General features: G+C 42.0%; 1 protein-coding gene across 12 annotated transcripts in view; it reads left to right on the plus strand.

Annotated features, from left to right (window-relative positions):
- Positions 1–13,173, plus strand: part of tns1b (tensin 1b) — a 140,313-nt gene extending 127,140 nt beyond the window's left edge. For 5 of the 12 annotated variants that reach the window (XM_084023389.1, XM_084023385.1, XM_084023390.1 and 2 more), the window contains 14 exons: positions 1,841–1,936; positions 2,425–2,451; positions 2,796–2,976; positions 3,237–4,279; positions 4,365–4,451; positions 6,202–6,330; positions 6,511–6,603; positions 7,266–7,343; positions 7,879–7,947; positions 8,100–8,126; positions 8,520–8,688; positions 9,007–9,075; positions 9,335–9,364; positions 9,803–13,173. In XM_084023389.1, the coding sequence (XP_083879515.1) occupies positions 1,841–1,936; positions 2,425–2,451; positions 2,796–2,976; positions 3,237–4,279; positions 4,365–4,451; positions 6,202–6,330; positions 6,511–6,603; positions 7,266–7,343; positions 7,879–7,947; positions 8,100–8,126; positions 8,520–8,688; positions 9,007–9,075; positions 9,335–9,364; positions 9,803–9,941 (2,237 nt within the window). In that variant the 3' untranslated portion in view covers positions 9,942–13,173. The remainder of the gene's footprint in view (positions 1–1,840; positions 1,937–2,424; positions 2,452–2,795; positions 2,977–3,236; positions 4,280–4,364; positions 4,452–6,201; positions 6,331–6,510; positions 6,604–7,265; positions 7,344–7,878; positions 7,948–8,099; positions 8,127–8,519; positions 8,689–9,006; positions 9,076–9,334; positions 9,365–9,802) is intronic. The other 7 variants (XM_084023387.1, XM_084023396.1, XM_084023393.1 and 4 more) reach the window with 3 other exon arrangements.
- The last annotated feature ends 7,601 nt before the right edge of the window (positions 13,174–20,774 follow it).

Here is a 20,774-nt window from a genome sequence, read left to right on the forward strand (position 1 = left end):
CGTCGTCTGTGTTTTTTAATAGACTTCCAAACTCTTATCAGTTAACTGAGAATGGTTTTGTATTATTTGCAAAGCTTGTTAAAGGTGCATGGTCAGATGATTGGTGCACACTACAAGAGATTTACTTCCCATTAGACTGTCATTTTGTCTGTTTGACTTTCATCAAATCACATTTCCAAGTGTTCACTTAGCCGCCCCACACACACACACACACACACACACACACACACACACACACACACACACACACACACACACACACACACACACACACACCACCAACAATTTAATGTAGGGCATCTAGGTTGCAAGTGCAAAGAATTGATTTGGATTCTTTGGTAAGTGGAGGATGCACGTCTCTCTCTCCCGGAGTTCCACCGTACCACAACGTCAGCCAAATGACCCCGCCCCACCCCCCCATCCCCGAATCCCCATCCCCATCCCTTCCCTCTACCTGAGTGAGCTTTACCCATCACTTATCACAGTTCTGCACTGCTTTGGCATGGGAGCCGCATGAGAGCAGCAACGGCAACACATTGGACACAATGCAGGAGACACATCAGAGATGCCCACAGTAGACAACCTGCAAGTCTGATAGAATAGTGTGGTGCGATACGGGGAATAACCTCCACTTTCATGAATTGGCATGGTTCAAAATGACACAAACACTCATCTGTAGACCCCATATACACTTGAAGCACATGGTGCCTCCACTCACTCAGCTGCGACTGCTCTCTGTTGCTGTGGTCATCTGTGTTTGGGTCCCCATTGTTGCCTTGCTGCATCACAAACAGCACCCTGCCTGCCCTCCCCCGGCAGTCTCAATCACCCAGCCGTTTATGTCTTGTCTTTGGTATTCGTGTTAGTACTATGTGTTTGTAATCACAAGAGTTTTTTCCCCCTCACCCCCATATGTGTGTTCATGCTGAAAGGGAATAAAGGAGTAGTAGTTTATAGTAGTTACTATATTATAGTAATATAGGTGTAAATATGACTAAGGCTCTTGTGGCGAAACACTCTTTCACTCAATCTTTCCCTCTGGTGTTAATGAAGTACAACATTTGATCAAAGGATGTTAGCATGGTGCCATACCATTGCTCTGATGGCCCATTATTCCAAAACCCCAATAGTCCATTGGAGCGACAGCTGAAACTCCCATTAATCTAAAGGCCCATTGCTCCATAAATACAAACACTTGTGCACTGAACATAAGCACATGGCTAATTCTGCATAATAATTAGCTATGTGCTTCTGATAGTTGCAGGGAGAGTATGTATTTTCGTAGCAATGGGCGTTTTTTTAGGATAACGCGCCATCGAACATTTCAGTCCAATGGGACATTTTTCAGACTGTTGGGTTTTCAGACTAATAAACCATCTAATGTAAAATTAAGAACAGAAAAAACTTAAATATTAAAAACTGAGGAATACCAATACCATTCTCCTATAACATGACAGATTTCACCCTTTATTCAGCTCTGCTGTGTGTTTGACACGCACCTTATTCTGCTGATGGTAGAGTAAGGTCACATGCATGTTTTACCCCTCCATCGGAGCATGAGCGCACCCCTCTGGACAATCTGTGATGCTGTATCGTCTTGACTGCTGTTTACCTGACATGATATATCATTATTAAGATTGAAGGTCAACTTTAAGTGGACTAGATTGCTGTTAAATTAAAAAGAAAACAAAAACAACTACAGCAGGCCATATGGGAAAAAATGCTGATTAGTCATTTTTCTCAGTGCCAAATTGTTGTTAGACTGTGTCCACAGGAAGCAGCTGTCAAGATGTCAGTGAGGTATGATGCTGTATAGTGATAAATGTCCCTTTCTCTTTAGGTCGGTCCCCTCCTGGTCTTGCCAAGACTCCACTGTCAGCGCTGGGTTTAAAGCCCCACAACCCAGCAGAAATCCTCCTCAATCAAACAGGCTCAGGTTGGTTGTAAGACACACTTCATCAGAATCACAAACTTACTCAATCGAATGAGTTATTGATTTTCTAATGCTAAGTAAGACGTATTTATTTTTTTAAAGATGATCAGCTGACAAAAACAATCATGCAGAAAAAATGATGTAGCCATCTGTTTTCAACATTTCTCAAATTAGTCTGGCATACTAAAACCAAATAAGCCCACCTCTGGCGAGTGGGACTGATGGGAAAAACAAACACAGGACTTTCACCCTGGATACCACTGTTCATGTCCTGTGTGAAATCAACAAGGTGTTGGTGTCTTTGTTGCATTAGAAATTGATGTCTAGGGGTCCTGACCAACTGTTGCTATCTGACGATTCATACCTGCACACACACAACAAATATAATAAAAAAATAATAAAGTATGGTACTGAAAAAGACCCCACATTATTTCCCACCTCTGTTCCTTTACATTATTCTGTTTCTCTGGATTATCTTGGATGCTTCCCAGATGATGAGATCAGTGAGGGTGAGGAAGGTAAGAGTGCTGCTATAATGCCACAGATCATCATCAAAGTTTTAATCCCACTGGATTTTTTCTCCACCACTTGAAAACTCCATTGTAGTCCACCTAATATTGTGTGTGTCAAAGTCACCACCACTCTCATAGCAGCATTCATTATTCCAGCATATTATTTCCATTTGATGCCACTCTGTTTTCACACAGTTTTCATCACAGTTGTCTTTATTTTTCGGCATAATATCATCGTCACACATCGGAAATGCTGCAAGGCTAAAGGGGATATCAAACACAGGCAGAAAATCAGAAGTGAAATAAATGTGTGGCTCACAGAGAAGCTGTTTTTTTCTTCTCTCACGCAGCACCAAGGAGCTACGTAGAGTCGGTGGCGAGGTCGGCAGAGGCAGGTGGAGATCAGCCCACGTCACCTCGGAGCCTCAGCCCACCAGGAGAGACGACAGGCCAGCAGAGAAGTTTGAGTCCCTCCTCCCACACGCTGAACCCACCTTTGTCCAGCAGCAGCCCCATCCAGAGCTCAGAGGGGTGAGCCCCGTTCTCTTTTACTGTTTGCTCCAAGGCTGTATCTTCAACCAGAAATTAGTGAATGTCTTCAAGTAAAGTTACAAAGAGTGTTATTACAATTTTCTGACATTATGGAAAGGATCCTCCAGAGAAATAAAAGATGTTTCTTCCAGATATCAGTTATCTTTTGATGCTCTTTAGTCTGAAAATGTGTCCAAACTAACAGTTTGATGTGTCTTAATCTTCAGCAGGTTAATAACCGTTTTTTAATTCTCTTCCAGTGGTCATCCCTTAGCAGAGAGCAACGTTAGCACTCCGTCCCAACCCACTACTGATTCAGGCTTCCGCTCCCAGGCTACAGAGAGTGCCTATCCCACTCCCACCCCCTCATATCAAGCCCTGAATACCCCCACGCCTTCCTACCTGGATTCCAGCTCTCCAACCTCTTCCTACTTTGGCACTACTACCCCTACGCTATCCTACCTTGGCCCCAACACCATGCTGGGGAGCTATGTGTCCTCAGATCCCAGCCCGCCCACGTCAGAACCCTCCCAGACAACGCTGAGCCACGGAAGTCCCCGTGCCCAGCACGGGACCGGCGTCCTGGGCTTCTCCTACAATCCCCTCCTCCAGCAACGCTCATATGCTAATCAGGATCCCTCAATCACGGGCCAGCGAACATCACCAGCTAACGGCTTTGATGTGGGTGCGGTAGGTCTTGGTGGCAGTCCCATCCTGGGTCGTCGTCTGTCTCAGGGAGCTCAGAGCAGCCCGGTCCTCAGCAGACAGGCCTCTTTGGGACAGGGGTCCCAGCGGAGCCCGGTCCTCAGCAGACAACCGTCTCTGGGCCAGCCCATGCAGAGCAGCCCCGTGCTCAGCCGACAGCCATCTATCACACACGTCCAAGGAAGTCCAGTTCTGGGCCGTCACCCGTCTGTATCGCAGGTATCCCAGAGAAGCCCCAGTCTGGACCGTCACCCCATGCACAGCGGGTATACCACCCCAGACGAGAGACACGGGAACCTGTCGCGACAGAGCAGCTCTTCGGGCTACCAGGGACCACCCACTCCCTCCTTCCCCATCTCGCCAGCAGGCTACCAAGACGGGGCGGCGATGGGGATGGGTGCGGGGTTCCGGCAGGGCAGCCCAGCCCCCGGTTTCCAGCCCCAACTTCCAGAGAAGAGGCGCATGTCGAGCGGCGACAAACCTAACGGAGCAATGTCCTACGGCACACTGAACGGGAAGATAATGTCCCCGATGAGTGGAGGAGGGAATCCCAGCTACTTCCACACCCTCTCTGATTTCTCCAGGTTCAATATGCCCGGTAAGGACAAGCATTATCTGGAGTGACATGAAAACAGATTATATTATATTATATTCTATGACATTGTTTTGTTTTTTTGTTGCAGACGGAAGTCCTGAGAGCAGGCTGAATGTCAAGTTTGTCCAAGACACGTCGAAGTTCTGGTACAAGCCAGAAATTTCCAGGGAGCAAGGTGAGATTTCCCTTAAATGACCTTTAAACAATTATTATTATTCTTTCCCTTTCATTTCTACTTTCTGGTGCCTGCTGTGAATTGGTGGTTCAGTGTGTGGGTTAGGGTTAAGATTATTTTATTAAAGAATGATACATCTGAAACCTATGTTTTGAATATCAAAGATTTACCCTCTACACACTTCCAAGGTGGAGCTGAAATAATACACAATGAAACATTTTGAGCAATAAGTATAAAAGGTCGATAATGCATGTAGCAATATTTGGCAAAAGTATGATTGTTTGCATCTTTCCAATCGTAACGATCAGTGAAGAAGTGAGGTCGGTGGTTTTTCAACATGGAACTAGGGCATCACTGTTTCTGGTGGATTATTCCTAAATGAAGCATTTCAAATGTGTGATGATTGATTTGAATGTTTTTCTCAAATGTGAACTTTCACTATAACAAGCCCTATTTCTTTCACAAATCCATTTACTCATACGCCGTAAAGAATATGCATGGAGACAAACAATCACACACATGTGCATAGCGTGTTTATATACATCTCGTGTGTGTGTTTAGTTGTGAGGCCGGTGGCTTTGGCTGCCCCATCTGCATTTGCTTACGGCCAGTATTGGATTATATCATATTAAATACAAGCATATGCTCAACTGCAGTGACATCACAAACACACCGACACACACACACACACACACACAGAGAGAGACACAATTTATACTCATACTTAGAAGGAAAGCCACACCACATGTAGAGAATTAGGGAACATCTGCACGTGTTGCTCATCGCATCCATCTTCCTTCCTTAAACTATCACATGTGGACAGGCTAAGGCCTTGAACTAAATAGTGAAGTAATTCATCTCTTCTCCTTGAACAATAGCGTGCCTAAAACAAAGTGATTTGTTCAAAGTTGTAGGTTTAATGAAATACAGACTGACTGGCAATTTTTTAAACAAAGGGTCGGGACTTGACTTGCGCTGCTGCTTGTGGTCTTTCTTTTAACTTTAGTGCTTCCTTTTTTCTTTAGTTCACCTTGATCCTTCAATGGACCTCCAAAGTCTGTTAACTAGTGGAGTCTGAAAGGCTTTTCAATGACACACACTGATATTTCTTGTGTGTTATGTGCTTCCTTAAGTTTGAACTCTGACCTGTAAAGGCACTGGAGACATAATTTAGTGTTTCAAGACTTTTGGAGGTGACCAAAATATTACAATTAACTTTCATGAACTGGAAACACACTGTGAAAGGGTTAAAGTTGTAAGATGAAATTCAGACAACACCCAGACTGGACAACACTGAGATAGCAACAGGTCAATCACAAGATTACACCCTAAAGCATACCTTCAATCTAAATTTGAGCATAATTTACTAAATGAACATCTTGCTGTGTTGAAGAAGACTTGAAACAAGAGATCGAGACTAAAGACTTTTTGTATTTGAGTCGCCCCCTGCTGGCCATTAGACAGAATGCAAGGCACATTGGCTACACTTTTCTGACAGAGGTTGCCCCTTGTTACAAACCTAATGTAAATCCAATGGTGCAACTAGAGGAAAGGTAGGGGATCATGTCATCAGGATACAATGTTATGCCAATCCACCAGACAGTTGTTGAGATTTTTCTGTCTGCACCAACTCGCCGCTAGCGTGGCTTCAAATAAAAGAGGTGATCTCGTCCAAGTGGCCTAATGTACTGTCACTGCTCCTCATTATCGATGTTGTGATAGAAATAACCGAGTGTCCACTGTGTTCCAGCCATTGGCCTGCTGAGAGAGAGGGAGCCTGGAGCCTTCGTGATTCGTGACAGTCACTCGTTCAGAGGGGCTTACGGTCTGGCGATGAAGGTGGCTTCTCCTCCGCCCTCCGTGCATCAGAACAAGAAAGGTGGGGGGGATGCTGCTTTACATGATCACTCCTACTGATTGGGTAGCTCTTTTGTCTCCCCATTGGGGTTTTTTGTTCAGGGTGGAGACGGACTTGAAGTTAATATGTTCATACCGGAGATATGAGGTCATGTCTCAGGTACCCAGACTCGCTGACCCCTCCCCCTCTCTTTTGTTGCAGGTGACATCACCAACGAGCTGGTGAGGCACTTCCTGATCGAGAGCAGTCCTAAAGGAGTGAAGCTGAAGGGTTGTCCCAACGAGCCTTACTTTGGTTAGTGGAAGCCCGCGGCCCTTCCTCTTGCCTCAAACACACATGTCTCTAGCTAAGTGAAGCCATGAAGACTTCGGAGGAGGAAAAGTCAAACACTAGCGCTCCTTTCTGCTGCAGATATGGACGCTTTTCCGACTTCTAGGATATGTAATCCTGCCGTAATTCTAGCGCTGACTGACTGTGATCTAAGTCGTGTTCTCCTCACTAATTATGCTGCAAAACTGTATGGCGCGTGTCTGTCTGTCTGTCTGTCTGTCTGTCTGTCTGTCTGTCTGTCTGTCTGTCTGTCTGTCTGTCTGTCTGCCAGCCAAATACAAAACGGGGCAAGCTGACTTCTGTTAACTTTTGTCTTGCCGCTCCTTGTTTCTGCTACGATTGGTCGTCTCTTTGACACATATCTCAATTGTATGAATTTGTTTAATTTTCCAACGATGGAGCATTTTTTTTCCCACGATCGCTAATAGGTTGTTTTCTTTTAATTGTAAATCTATCAAACCACATTAAGCCGACTCAATCCCACCTAAAAAGATGGATTATGGGAAGTGATGCTCCTCCAGAAGTGTTCGTTTTGGTTTGTCCCAATGTACTGCTGCGTATGTTGGGGAAGAAAAGTTGTCTGAAGGGTTTCGTGTCTCTGACTGTGTCTTGTGTCTGTTTGACAGGCTGTCTGTCTGCCTTGGTCTACCAACATGCTATCACACCACTGGCCCTACCCTGCAAACTCCTCATCCCTACCACAGGTGTGTGTGTGTGTGTGTGTGTGTGTGTGTGTGTGTGTTCAGCAAATGTTTCTACAGTTAAAAACTAGATTTAAAGGAATACTTCACCCCAAAAGCATTTTTATAACAATGACTCACCTCTTGTTACCTTGACAACTGGCTTTATATGGTGAACTAAGAATAAAGAATTTTAAAAAATGGGCGCGTCTATAATTGATAAAAAGTATACAAATTATAGTAGTTGCACAAATTAACTCTAACAAAAAAAGTTGCCCCAGCTGCCCCAGACTTTGTTCCAGGTAGTTCCTTCTGGGAATATTTATTTTGATTTAAAAATGATGACCATAAAAATAGATTTATTGCAGATAGCTAAACCGTATGTAATATCAGTGGTGAGAATGGAAGCTATAATTAACATAGATATATTAGAGGCATATGCTGATGTGTGGTGAAGGAACTGATGATGAAGACAAAGACTGGAGCCGTCGATGCTACTAAATAAAAAACTGAACTTTATGCCAGAACCTGTAACCTCCGATGTCTTGCGTTTATGCAGATCTCATCGAGGAAGTGCCAGAAGTCGCCGCTCCGAACCCGCTGGTCGAACGGCTGAAACAAGGAGCAGGTAAAACATAAACTCATTTTCATCCTCTCTCTTTGTTAAGAGCACGGCTGTGACGGCTCTGAGATTTTAGGACATGAATGACCACGTTATCAACGTGTTCCTCAATCACCATGTTCACTTGTTCTGACAACATGACATCCTTGTTATCCCAGTGCAGAGGGCCCCTGCTGATTCCCATGGTAAACCCTGTGCACTTTTATTTGGAAACCTATATCTGGAATGTGCATCCTATATGTTTGTCCACGTGTTTAACCTGCATAAATACATTATTAATGACTCCGTTTAATCCTTTGAGATGGATTGGGATTTTGTCTGTTACTATAAACGTCCAGCTTTTCGTCTGTAGGCAGAATGTTTTATGTGGAATGACATTGGATGGATTTGTTTCTAAAACAGTTTGAGCCCAGCTTTGTTCCAGGCAGCATGTTCGCTAATCAGAAATCAATATTTTTTGCATGAACAGGTCAAAACGTGCATTCATATCCAAGAGGATTTGGAATAGTTTGTATCGTTTTGCTCGCACAGAGTGAATATTTGTTGTTGTCTGACCGGGACGTCTGCTCTCTTCCCAGCATGCAACGTGCTCTACATCAACTCCGTGGAGATGGAGTCCCTGACGGGCCCTCAGGCGGTTGCCAAGGCGATATCTGAGACACTGGCCGCTCCGTCTCAAGCTACTGCCACCGTCGTGCACTTCAAGGTGTCCTCGCAGGGCATCACGCTGACCGACAACCAGAGGAAGTAAGTCTCTTTTATGTGATTTATGTTTTATGTTTTTTTTACTTTCTGTTTTGTTTTTAAACTGTTATTTATGTTTTATGTGATTCTTCTAGGTTAAATATAAAGGTTAAATAATGATTAAAATAAAATGTCTTGTCTAGGGTGCCAATTAATGGCTGTGATGAAAGCAAGCATGATGATGCACGCTACCACCACACTAAATTCATTTTGATGTACTTTAAAGCACCATGACGTATGCATAATGCATAATGACCATCTGCTCAGCCACGTAACATATATTTTTGTTTTTTCAACGTTTATTCACTATTTGTTTTACAGGCTTTTCTTCCGACGCCACTATCCTACCAACACTGTCACCTTCTGCGATACTGACCCTCAGGACAGAAAGTGAGTACAGACACATGATTTCTTAAAATGTCAGTGGTGGTTTGTTTTAGGCTACTGATGAGTCCCAAGATACTTTCATATCAGAGGAAGGTCTTGTTTTTCTTAGCAGCCCTTGTCCACTGTTTGTATTATTATTAATTCTGAGTCCTGCGTTTGATTCCTTTGATGCAGTTTACTTCTCAGAAAATGTGAAAATACACCAGCAGGTCAATTCTTCAGTATGCAGCCGTCAACTCATACTTTCTTCATATGTTTACAGGTGGAACAAGCCTGAGGGAGGCACAGTCAAGTGAGTAAACCCCTGTAGATTGATCTGATATGTCGACAGAACCAGGAGGATATTTATGAAGTCAAATGATATTTGTGCAAACTTGTCCAAAGGACCGCACCAGTAGAGGAAACTGCATCTGGAATTTACTTTCAGAGAAAAGGTGTAAACTATTGTATCTTATCAGAAACTTTCCCCCGAAAAAAAGAAAATGTTCCTAACGGAGAAATTTCACCCCAAAAAGAAAAACTTTCATGCAAAACTTTTCCCCAAAAAAGAGAATGTTCCTAAAAAAAGAGAAATTTCCCCCCAAAATTGAGAAACCTTACCAAAAAAGAGAAAAAAAGAGAACATTTTCCCCCAAAAAAGTATATATATATGTGTGTGTATCTGTCTATTGACATGAATTCCATTGTAGAAACTGTCCAGTGCTCAAACCCTCTAACCTTGTCTCTCCAGGATGTTTGGGTTTGTGGCGCGGAAGCAGGGAAGCACAACGGACAACGTCAGCCACCTCTTCGCTGAGATGGACGCTGACCAGCCTGCCAGCGCCATCGTCAACTTCGTCTCGAAGATGATCGCCTCGCAGAAACGATGAGAGTCGTCAGCAAAAACCCCTGGCACTTTTTAAAAAAAATGCCTTTGGTTCCTTTTCTTTCCTTTTAACCACGGACACTTTCTTTCTATTTTGGACAATTCAGCATTTGGTTTTTACGCGTCACCTTATTTTCTTTCTGCCCTTTTACATTTACGTGCGTGGCTGTGAGTGTGTGTGTGTGTGTGTGTGTGTGTGTGTGTGTGTGTGTGTGAAAGAGAACAAGAGTGTGTGGTGTATTTGTGTGTGTGCAGCTTGCATGCATGTGCTTTTCTTCTTGGACGGACTCCAGAATGGACCAGAGGAAGTGCAGGGATGGGGCGTGGCTGTGTGTGACAATGGGACGGGAGGCGATCCGGATCTCCCCGGCAGGGTAACACATGAACAGGAAAGGGGGGAATGACTTTGTGTGTGCAAATGGTATTTTTTAAGCGATTGTTTGATTTTTTTTATTTTTTAAAAAGAAGAAGTCAAGTTGTGAGATGTAAAGGTGGATTGTAAATCTGTCAGGCTTTTGACTGGTCAACCAAAGATTTTTAAAAAAAGTAGTCAGGGCGTGTATAGTGTGCCACTGTCGGAGGGTCGGAAGTATTCTTTTGTAAAACAAATATGGCTGCTTAATCAAAAATACTGAACTGTTTCTTTCTGTATGTACTGATACTGTAGGTCAATTCTGCGCCGTCGCCATCACGCAAACTATGTTTTCGGACGTTTTTTTGTAGCTGGCGAGGTCCGTGTAAATATTCTAGATTGCTTTATGAGTAGGACTGTTCTAGATGACATTTGGTGCCTGAATTTCTTTTTGTAATGCAGAACTTTGTAAAAAAAAAAAAAAAAAAAGAGAAAAGAAAAGAAAAAAAAGAAGAACATAAAACTCTCCCAGGCTGTCTAAAATATGCAAATAGACAAACGTGGAAATAAGGTTGCTCTCCAAAAGTTCCGCAGGTCCTTCGTTATTCGATGTAGTAGTGTCGCTTACGGTGCAATACATGTTCTTAGTGCAGCTAGAGTCTGACGTTATCAGCTACAACTAGTCCCTTGTGCATGGATGGTGTCCAAGTGAACTCACAAGTCACTGAGTCATTGCATCCACAAGAAGTCAGACAAGTAACAAAAAAAAAAAAAAAAGGATAAGCGCCCAATCTGCCATCTTTTTGCTGTTCACTTTGCTCAGCACATAGCTTCACTATTCCACTCGTTACTGAAGGGCTTCAAGTGGTTTTGTGAGGATGATCTTCATAGGAAAGTGTTGTCATGTTAGTCCCTGATCAGACAGAGCATTTTATTTATTTTTTTTTTTTGCAGTCTGATGTGTCTTTTCCACCAAGTGGGTGAGTGCTAATGTTAGCTTAACACAAACAACGAGCTATACTAATGATTCATTTTCAAAGTCAAACTCTGTCTGATCAGACGATTATACTGCTCTTCACTTCTGTGTTCGGAGTTTCCGTCGATGGAAAGAAGCTATTTGCGTCAGCCGGCCAATACTGTTAACACTCACACCCTACCCAAAAGTAAGCTATACATATAAATATACGTATATAGATATATAGATATATATATATAAAAAAAATACTTCCAAACAATGACTTAAGATATTTATTTTTTTGCTTTGTTGCTCTGTTTTCTTGTATACATGTATTATAAAGTATACATTAAGATTACTGAAAGCGAGAAGAAGATTGCTTTTTATTTTGGCTAAAGACAAAAGTGCATTGACATATATATAAGGTGTAAAGTGTGTGCATTTCAAACTTGTTTTTTTATGTTTTTTTTCACAGCATTACTTCCTTTTGTTAACATTCTCGTTTTCTTGGGGAGGCTTTGTTTTTTTTTGTTTTTTTAAGAGCGGGGAAAATATTTTGTACGTACGCTTGCTGTTACTAACGTCCAAATTGGAGTAATCCTAAAGTGATGCCAACACAATTGTTTTATGAACTTAAACCTGCCTAGGAAATACATTGTCCAAGTTTAGCACTTAAATGTTGAAGCATTATGTGTTTCTACTTGTCAAAAGAGGAGAAAATGGACAATGACGAACTGTTTCATGTCATCATAATTGCATGTGGAGGCAGACTTGCTAGCTCCTGTAGTTCCCCAGCACCTCAGCATGGTCTGGAGCTCGCTCATTGAAAACCAGTCAGATCAGTCAGTAGCTGCTGCCCCCGTGTGGTGTGAAAAGATCATTACAAAAGGAACCGCTTTTATTCTAACAGTGTTTTAGCTGTGATTATAGCACGTCAAAGGGTAAACGTTTGAGTGAAGTAATCTGACCAACTTTGATTTTAATGTTGATTCATATGCATTTTTTTTCTTTTAGAGGGGATATATCATGACCCTCATCAGTGCTGATCACACATTGAGGTATCAGGACTGCCCACCTTTGCAAAGGTGGCCCCTATTTCTCTCACAAGCCAATCAGAACCAATGAAAAGACAGGCTTAAAGAGACAGGCGCTAAAACGGAGCGTTTCAGACAGAGTTTGAGTACAGGTATATTCAGACAGACAGTATGACACAATAGTGTGTTTTTTTTTTACATTAAAGCATGTAAACATGTTGTGGTAGAAACCCAAAATACAAGTATGCACCTGAAAATGAGCGTGATATGACCCCTTTAAAAGTTCCATTCAAGGATGGAGTAATAGAGATTACGACTCCCACCTTTATGCCTGATGAATCACTCGGCAGCATGATGTAGACTAATTAAATAAGGGTTAGTTCGGGGGCCTACAAATTGACTTCTTCAAAAAAAACAAAAGAAAAAAAATACAGCACTTACAGGGCTTTTTTACATGACGAGAATGTTCCATTATTTATTAGCAAGAGCCTGCATGCTCAAGTCAAGTTGTTAATCTGTACACAGTACCCTCAAGTCTTACTCGCCCCAGCCCGTTCCAGAAAGATGCCCATCGCTGGTTTTCATCAGGTTTCGATTATGACGTGACGACTGTGTCTTGACAGAGGAATCTATATTTTTGCTTACAAAAAGCTCGTTGATAGAAGAGGACTTCCTCTACTTCAAACCGAATGTTTCGCCATTTGTTGGAGGAAAGATTGAAACTCCAGAGGCGTCCGCCCACAACGACACATCAGTCCGGACTGTAGAATGTGTGTGAATGAGCTACTATGCCTGTATAGAGCTTTGTCATTGTTTTTGGTTTGCTACATTGTATGGCTTTTACTATTTCTGATGGAAAAACACAATAAAAAGCAGTACAAATAAAAATGTACATGATGTTGTTTGTCTTTGTTGTCGAACAGGCTTTCTGATCTCTGAATGTAAAGATCCAAGACATTATGTGTTACATCTGCAGTTTGCAAGTTTTCACCTCTGTAGTTGGAGACGTGAGTTTGGCTTCAGGCTTCGGGAGGACGAGACACGTCTTTATAACTGGCACATTTAATTACAGTAGAATAGCAACAAATTACATTTCTATTCAAATACATAGCCCAGCCTCGCTTCAACGACCGGGATCATTGCTAGTGCAATCTCATGACATCACTGCATCAGTCTATAAAAGTTTGAAACTGCTGTAATAAAATTTAATGGACAGCAATGTTCTGTGCCCTTACCAGCTTCATAAAATTAAAAAATGCAGACATTTAAAACAAGCAGGCAGCAGGAATGTGACACTATTACATTTTCTCTGAACATCATCATTCATTTTTATTCCAGTGATGTAATGGGGTTGCTTATGCTCTAGTCTTGTAAAATGCAAGGACATTAAAAAGTGATGTTTTAAAGAAGCTCTGCAATATCTCACTACACGGAAACAAAATAAAATTGGCAGAACGTGAGACTGCAGAATGAGATGACAGAATCACCAAATTTGAACATCTACAGTTTAATGCACTAAATCAACTCAAGCGAGCCAGCGGGGCGCGTTCACGTGCACGAACGTGCACTAAAAGGTGCTTGAGGCCAGCAGGACTATGTCAACAATGCACAGAGAAGTTCAGTTACAACACACACAGAGGGAGAGCGACTCCATCCTCTGCTCAGGTCGACATCATTCCAGTATATCCTTACATTACCTGTTTGATACTATATATTCATGCTCTAAATATCCTACACGTTTAACATGAAGCATCAGAATTCTGCAGATTGTTAAGCCATCTACCAAACATCTCCACACCTGCATCATTTACACGGTTCATGTATCAGCATGCAAGTGAGAACATCGTTTTCTGCACAGCAAAAGGCTGCAGCTTAAAAGACTAGAAGACGTGAATGTATTGAACAATTGAAAATGTATTTTAATGCAAAATGCTTCAGGGAACATGCAAATCGTTTGTGTTCATAAAAGGGAATTTATTGTGGCTTTACTTTGGATGCGGTTGATTAATTACTGAACTACTAATCTGTCTGGTGGTGTTATTTTACTGGACTGTTGCAGTTTACGGCATGCAAGTCGTTTCCTGTAGTCTTCTGTGTGCTCAATCTGTAATAACATGTTTGGCCACTTGATGCCAGTGTTTCCTTTTCAGACGAAGAAAAAGCCACAGAGGCAGTGGGCCATAAATCCATGGACATTTGTCCAACTTTATTAATATTTGAACATGATGGTAACTGTTTGCTGTTTTTATCTCATCTATGATGTTCTTTAACATTTCATTGTTTATTGTGTTTGATTGTCTTCAGATCTATTTCTCTTTGTGGTGTTGAACTGATTTTAGGCTTTGATTTTGAAAGGTATTGCTGTTGTATAGGTTGAATACAAAGAAGCAATTTATATATTTTGTGCAATCAGTTTGCAAAGGGCCAACTGTTGCAAATTGCTCCAAAGTTTTCTGCTTTTACCCCAAATCTCCACATCCTTCACAGAAATGTCTGCATCCAATAATCAAACTTTGACATTTCTCTCTTTCTTCAACGTCAGTGTACTTTTACAAACCAAAAAAAGGAAAATGTTTCATGGGAAAATGTAGCAACGCCACTGGAAGTCCTGTAATGCTTCCTGGGAGGAGGATTACAATCTTTTCACCTCCCTAACACCATGGAATAGAGTTGTGACTCAGGAAAATGCTAATTTATTCTCCACAGGGGATCCACATGACGAGATGCTGGGAATTAGATGGTTTATTTACGGGCAGAAAGGGTGGATGACAGCAGGATTATCCTTTTAATCTGTGTTTGCTTCTGTGTACTGTTTGGCCCACTGGTTTGTCCTCTGGTGGATATGATTTTGACACTTTCTCATATTCATACATCTGATCATGGCTTTGTGGACTGGCTTTTGCTGCTGTCTTACCTAGCTTAGCTTTAGGTTGGTTGCTTTTTAACTACAAAGCCACATCCGTCCATGGAGATGTTAGATCTACTTCTACTTATCTGCATGATGTGAAGACTGACATCACTCACCCCAATTATGAGCTTAACCAATTAGTTGCCAAATGGGATTGGGTGATTGGACCTGATCTGATGTTTATTTTGACCAAGAGTTTGAATCCTGATACTGATGAATGAACTACCATTCAATGAGTGGCATTTGCTTCATTATAAGATCTTTCCAATCAAACATCCTAATATATGAGTATGACATTTTAGTCTTGTGCATTTTACTCAAATGTAGTTTGTAGTCACATAATCTGCAATCAAGCACACTGACCACACACCGTCCAGCCATATGGGTTTCACCTCGTCTTGTTTAGTCAAATATAAGTTCACTTACTCGCTTGAAGCGAAAATCAGAAGAAAAAAAAAATCCCGCAATATTTGTCTGGTTGTCAAAGTGTGGTAATTGGAGCACAGCAACAGGTGTCTTGTTTCCTGCTAAAGCCTGTTGCCCATTGTCACACATGGAAACATGTCACCATTTGGAGTGTGAGGCCTCCTGCCTCCGATTGGATACACAGAGAAGTCAGTTTACACTTTGCCAGATGGAGTGTAAACCTTCAAAGCGGGCGGGGAAATGTATATACTGTACTGTATTCATCCTATTCGGAAATATATATACATTATATAAATATATATATTTATAAAAATAAATAATGCAGGCAAATGTTCCAAAAGCAGATCAGAGTGCTGCAGTGTGTCTCCGTATCTGCCTTGTTCAATCACATCAAAGTCGCTAGTTTTTCCTTTCGTGACAAATGATGGCTGAGCAAAAAGGAACGATCGAAACATACAAGATATACATGTTTCTGTGTGTGTAAAGTTTGCACTTTTTAAGTGCACCTTCATGCGCTGGATGTTTGTGGCCAGCAAAACTCAGCGGTGTACATAAGGAGCTAACAAACGTGCAATACAGTACAGTGTGTGTGTGCGTTGACATGCACTTGTGTGTGTTTCCTGGAGTCATGAGTGACTGTCCATCCTGTGACCGGTACGTGTGACTCACTCTTATTCCAAATGTTTCCATCTTGGCGCCTCAAAGGCAAAACCATCAGAGTGCTGTCACCATCTGGACAGTAAAGGCCCTCCTGGGCTGGCCGCCTCATGTCCCTGACTCAAAGACTTAACTAAAAATACAACCTTCAGGATGTTATTGCAAAAGCACCAATACATGACTGGCCTGGATTTTTTTTTTTTTTTCTGCTTCTGGCACTTGATGTTTCGGTCTCCTTTCCATAAATAACGAAGGTGAAATTGCTCACGCACACATCACACGGTAGGCATGCAGTGGCTTTGATGAAAGATCCCGTAGAATGAATTATGGCCGTTTATTTGGCAGATTTTTTATAGCTGCACTAATCAATATTTTACATTAACCAAATGATATTGACCAAATGTGAAAGCCTGTAGTTACACATCACACAGATCTTCAGCTCAGTAGTCACCCTCAGTTCTGCTGAGCATCTTCTGTTTTAGTTTTTCATTTATTGAACATCCACTGCTAGCTTAGCCACAGTGTCTGCAGGTGAAACCTCCGTCCTTCCTCAACAAAACCCAGGTGATTGGAGAATGTAGGCTCCAGTACAGGTTTTGGCTGCACCTGTGTCCACCCTGTTGAACTATTTTGTGAGTGTTTTGAAGATTAGTAAAGTAGGACGTAAACCAGTCGCCGATTGGTCCGGCGGCCCGGTCCCTCCCACTTCCTGCTCGGATCTCCACGAAACCTGATTGGAGTGGCAGCTAACCGGTTAGCATTGACTGATTCTGCTTCACATTCATAGACAATCATTGTTAGATACACAAGGGTTAGCGGTGCTTGCAGCTTGGGTTTTGAACAAAGAGTGTTTGCTAGATATTGCGTTGTATTTGTATTCGTCTTATATTCGACGTAAAACTCCACATTTAAGTCCTTTTTCAGTTATATTTGTTTCTATGTTTTAGTAGCACCCACCGGTCCTTTTTCTTCATTTGTAGTTGTTTAATCATGTTTGTTACACAATTTTAAAACTTTATGTTAATGATTCATGTTACTTTCCTTAACTCCTCACGAGCCGGGTCGTAACAAAGACTTAACGCAAACTAAAATATGATGAATTTCTACTCTGTAATCTGACGACTGAATGGTTACTGGGTAAAGCATTACGTCTGTCATTGCAGAGGATTGAGTATGGTTGGGGTGATTTATGCCCCTCCCCTCCCTGGTCACTGGGTACAACACGTGCCAGTAAAAATAGCTCACGAGAGACAGGGCAAAGGTCAGCCTTAATAGCACTTCACGGTATTGGGTTGGGAGAGATGGACTGGCCCACTTCTGTCCAAAAGAGGACAGAAATGGGCAGGGAGGAGGACGGCGACTGATGTCTCCAATAAAAGAAGAGTCAGTTGCATAATAGAAGAGCCACACCTGCTCCATGCCTGCTTCACTTTTACATGGCATTTCTCTAAACCTGAACAGGTGGAATACAAAGTATTACTTACCACTTTTTTAGAGGCACAAAAAGAGCCTATAGGGAACAATACCGTGGGCTGGTTGGATGCTCCGTTGTGTGTTTGGTTCAAACTATTTCCACAGTTCTTTTTGTAGTTTTCCATTTGCAAAGCAGTTGGTGAAGTGTCGCAGCTGATGGTGTATTTCAGCATATCTAAATACTGAATGTGGATGTTTTTGCAGGCGGCCAGAGAAAATTATGTTTTACAACAAGTGATGGGCAGAGCAAGTGACGTGTTATGTGGAGTGGCTGTTATTGAAAGATAAACGGTATAATAACAATTATAAAGTGCGAGAATGGCCTCAAAGGAGCGGGTGGGATGGTGGTTTTGGGTCAAAAAATATGTTGATTTTACGCTTCTTATGCTTGTTACACTAAGGGGAGTTACTATTTACGCTAGATACATTTTTTGTTATGATATATTATTGTTTTAACACAAACCATGATGTTTTTTTTAATCTTAATCAAGTAGTTTTGTTGCATAAATCCAACCAATCTTTTCACAACCAAGTGGCATTGTGCATTTCTGAGAACATGGTACTAGGCTGGTAGGAAATGTTCTTATGAAACATACTTTTGGTTCAGTCTGAGTTCAGTGTATCCTGTGGGTTGCAGAAAAATACAGTGCCAACCTTTTTTTTTGTGTGGCAAATGGGTTGCCCAGAAAGAGCCCAACAAAGCCACACTTTGGAAAGAGCCCTGGGGGTCCTGAATCATACGTATGGTACTTTTATATGGCTTGTTTTTGTCCAACATGGAGTGGCTCATGTCCAACTGCAATGAAAAATGTGCACCAACATTTTCACAAAGCTGCAATGCGGTAAACCCTGACCCTTTGGTAAAATGTGACCCCTTGAGCACAATTGCGATTGTTTCTAGGAAAAAGTTTTTTATTAGAATTTTATGCAACTCAGGAAACAGATTGTTTGTTTGTGTGTAAGAGGGGAGTGGGCCTTCGTCCCCCCTTCTGAAGGGTTTTGTGGCAACACTGAAGGCTCCGGTGAAGAAAGACAGCAGGCAGAGATAGATGCGACACTGTAACATGAACCAGCACTCATCCCAAGCTGTAGGGAATGTATGCCGTGCTCCTTAACGGAATGACCCAGTGCAACCATTCCATATTCTACAACCTTTGTGCATGCCAACACACTTAAGCAGACAGGTGTTAAAGAAAGTATGTTTTACGGACAATCTGTGACAGCATGTCAATTTGAAACCCCATCATGCTTTGTGTCCAAAGCTCCTCAGTCACCCACCACCAATCCAAGAGCCCCAATCCCTATCCCAGGCCCCAGCCCTCACCCCACTCCCCCCCAGCCAATCAACACATCGCAGAGCCCCGTAACAGATGGCCGCAGGGGTCAGCAGGGGTCAGCTGGGGCAGGGAGGGGGGTTTGAAAAGGTTAGGCCGGGGCATAGGGGTGTTTAGGATTGTTGTGACATGGCCTGTCTGCCTGTCAGTATGCAGGTGGATGAGTAGCATGTGGCCATGTGGCCTCCAAGCCCATCCCCCACCACCGCGTACTCTCCCAAAGTCAGGGCTTTGATTGCAGGTCAAAAAGCCGGGATGGAGGGATTCAGTGGTCATCTTAGACCCCCAACAAAATCTATGTGTTCGGCTTACTCAGCACCCCCACGCACCTGCTCTGGAAAAAGTGCAGTGTTAAGCCGAGGAGGGGGGAATGGCTAAAGCAAACACAGAGCACAAGGAAAGACTGATGAACCTGGTCAGTGTGGAAACATGATTAATCTGTGCTGATTAACCCCAAGACCTTTTGGGTTTATTGAAGGTGTGTTTTAACTAGTTTTATTTGATCTTTTTTTCTTCTGAATTTAATCATTCAAGGACACATTTTACAGTTGAGCGGATGCATCTGCATTTGTTGTGTGTACTTGTCAGAGGCTCTGTCATAACTTTATAAACCAGTTTTTTAGTCTCATCTTAACCTACACTTTGAAATCCTGCTTGTTCTTCAGTCTTTCGTCTAAGGATGATGATGTTGGTGTTTTTGTTCCATCATTTCGGTCCAGAAATATCTTGACAGCTATGGGATGGATTCCAAAAAGACATCCATGACTTAAGTGATCATCTGACTTTTCCTCCAACACCACTAGCAGGTTGACATTTTCCAAAAAAATGTCTTCAGATATATTGCTGTGAAATTCGGTCCAGATTTCTCTGAGCCATGATGTTTGCATTAGTGTTTTTTTCTTTTTTTTTTTTGTGAAACTATTGGTAGGACCAATGGATTTCCATGACATTTGGTCCAGATATACAGTATATACATAGCTAAGAATATGAATCTTAGTGATTTTGGTGAACCACTAACATAGTGTCTTCGCGCTTCTCCTGTGAAATATCTCAACATTCAGGCATTCATTGTTCCTGGAGCTTGAATCCTACTCACATTGGTAATTCCCTGAATTTTCCTCTACTTTTTTTTGTTTTTGAGTGAAATGTCACAACAGCCTTTGGATTGACTACCATGACATTTGCATTTCTGTCCCCTTTAGGAAATGTTGTATTCACTTTGTGATCCCTTCGCATTTCATCGAATATTTGCATCTGGTCTAAATTTACAAAAACTTTGATTTATGACTAACTAGCAGCAAAACTGACTTTCCCATCAGCTTCAATCAATCAGTTTATTTCTAAATGTATTCTTCTTCTTAAACTTTCCGTGCACTGGGAACATTGTTGCATGTTTTGTCCCAAGAAAGTAGTCTGTACTGTCAAATAAATTACTTTACAGATGACAACAATATTTTATGAGCCGTTCCCTGTTATATACTGTACACGGTGGGGATATAAAGACATATGAATAGTATGAGATTCATCGTATCTAAAAGGTCTGTCCAAGCCTGTAACTGTTAAACAAGATAAATGAAATTTGGTACATCAACGCCAAAAGACCCTCCCTTCTTTAGGCAGATTTCTCAAGCTACGATCCAAATTCCTCAATTACAGTCAGAGGTGAGGAGACGAAAGGTGAAAAAGTGAAGAACAAGA

Source organism: Eutrigla gurnardus, assembly GCF_963514095.1.
Source record: "Eutrigla gurnardus genome assembly, chromosome: 12".
Classification (NCBI taxonomy): Eukaryota; Metazoa; Chordata; class Actinopteri; order Perciformes; family Triglidae; genus Eutrigla; species Eutrigla gurnardus.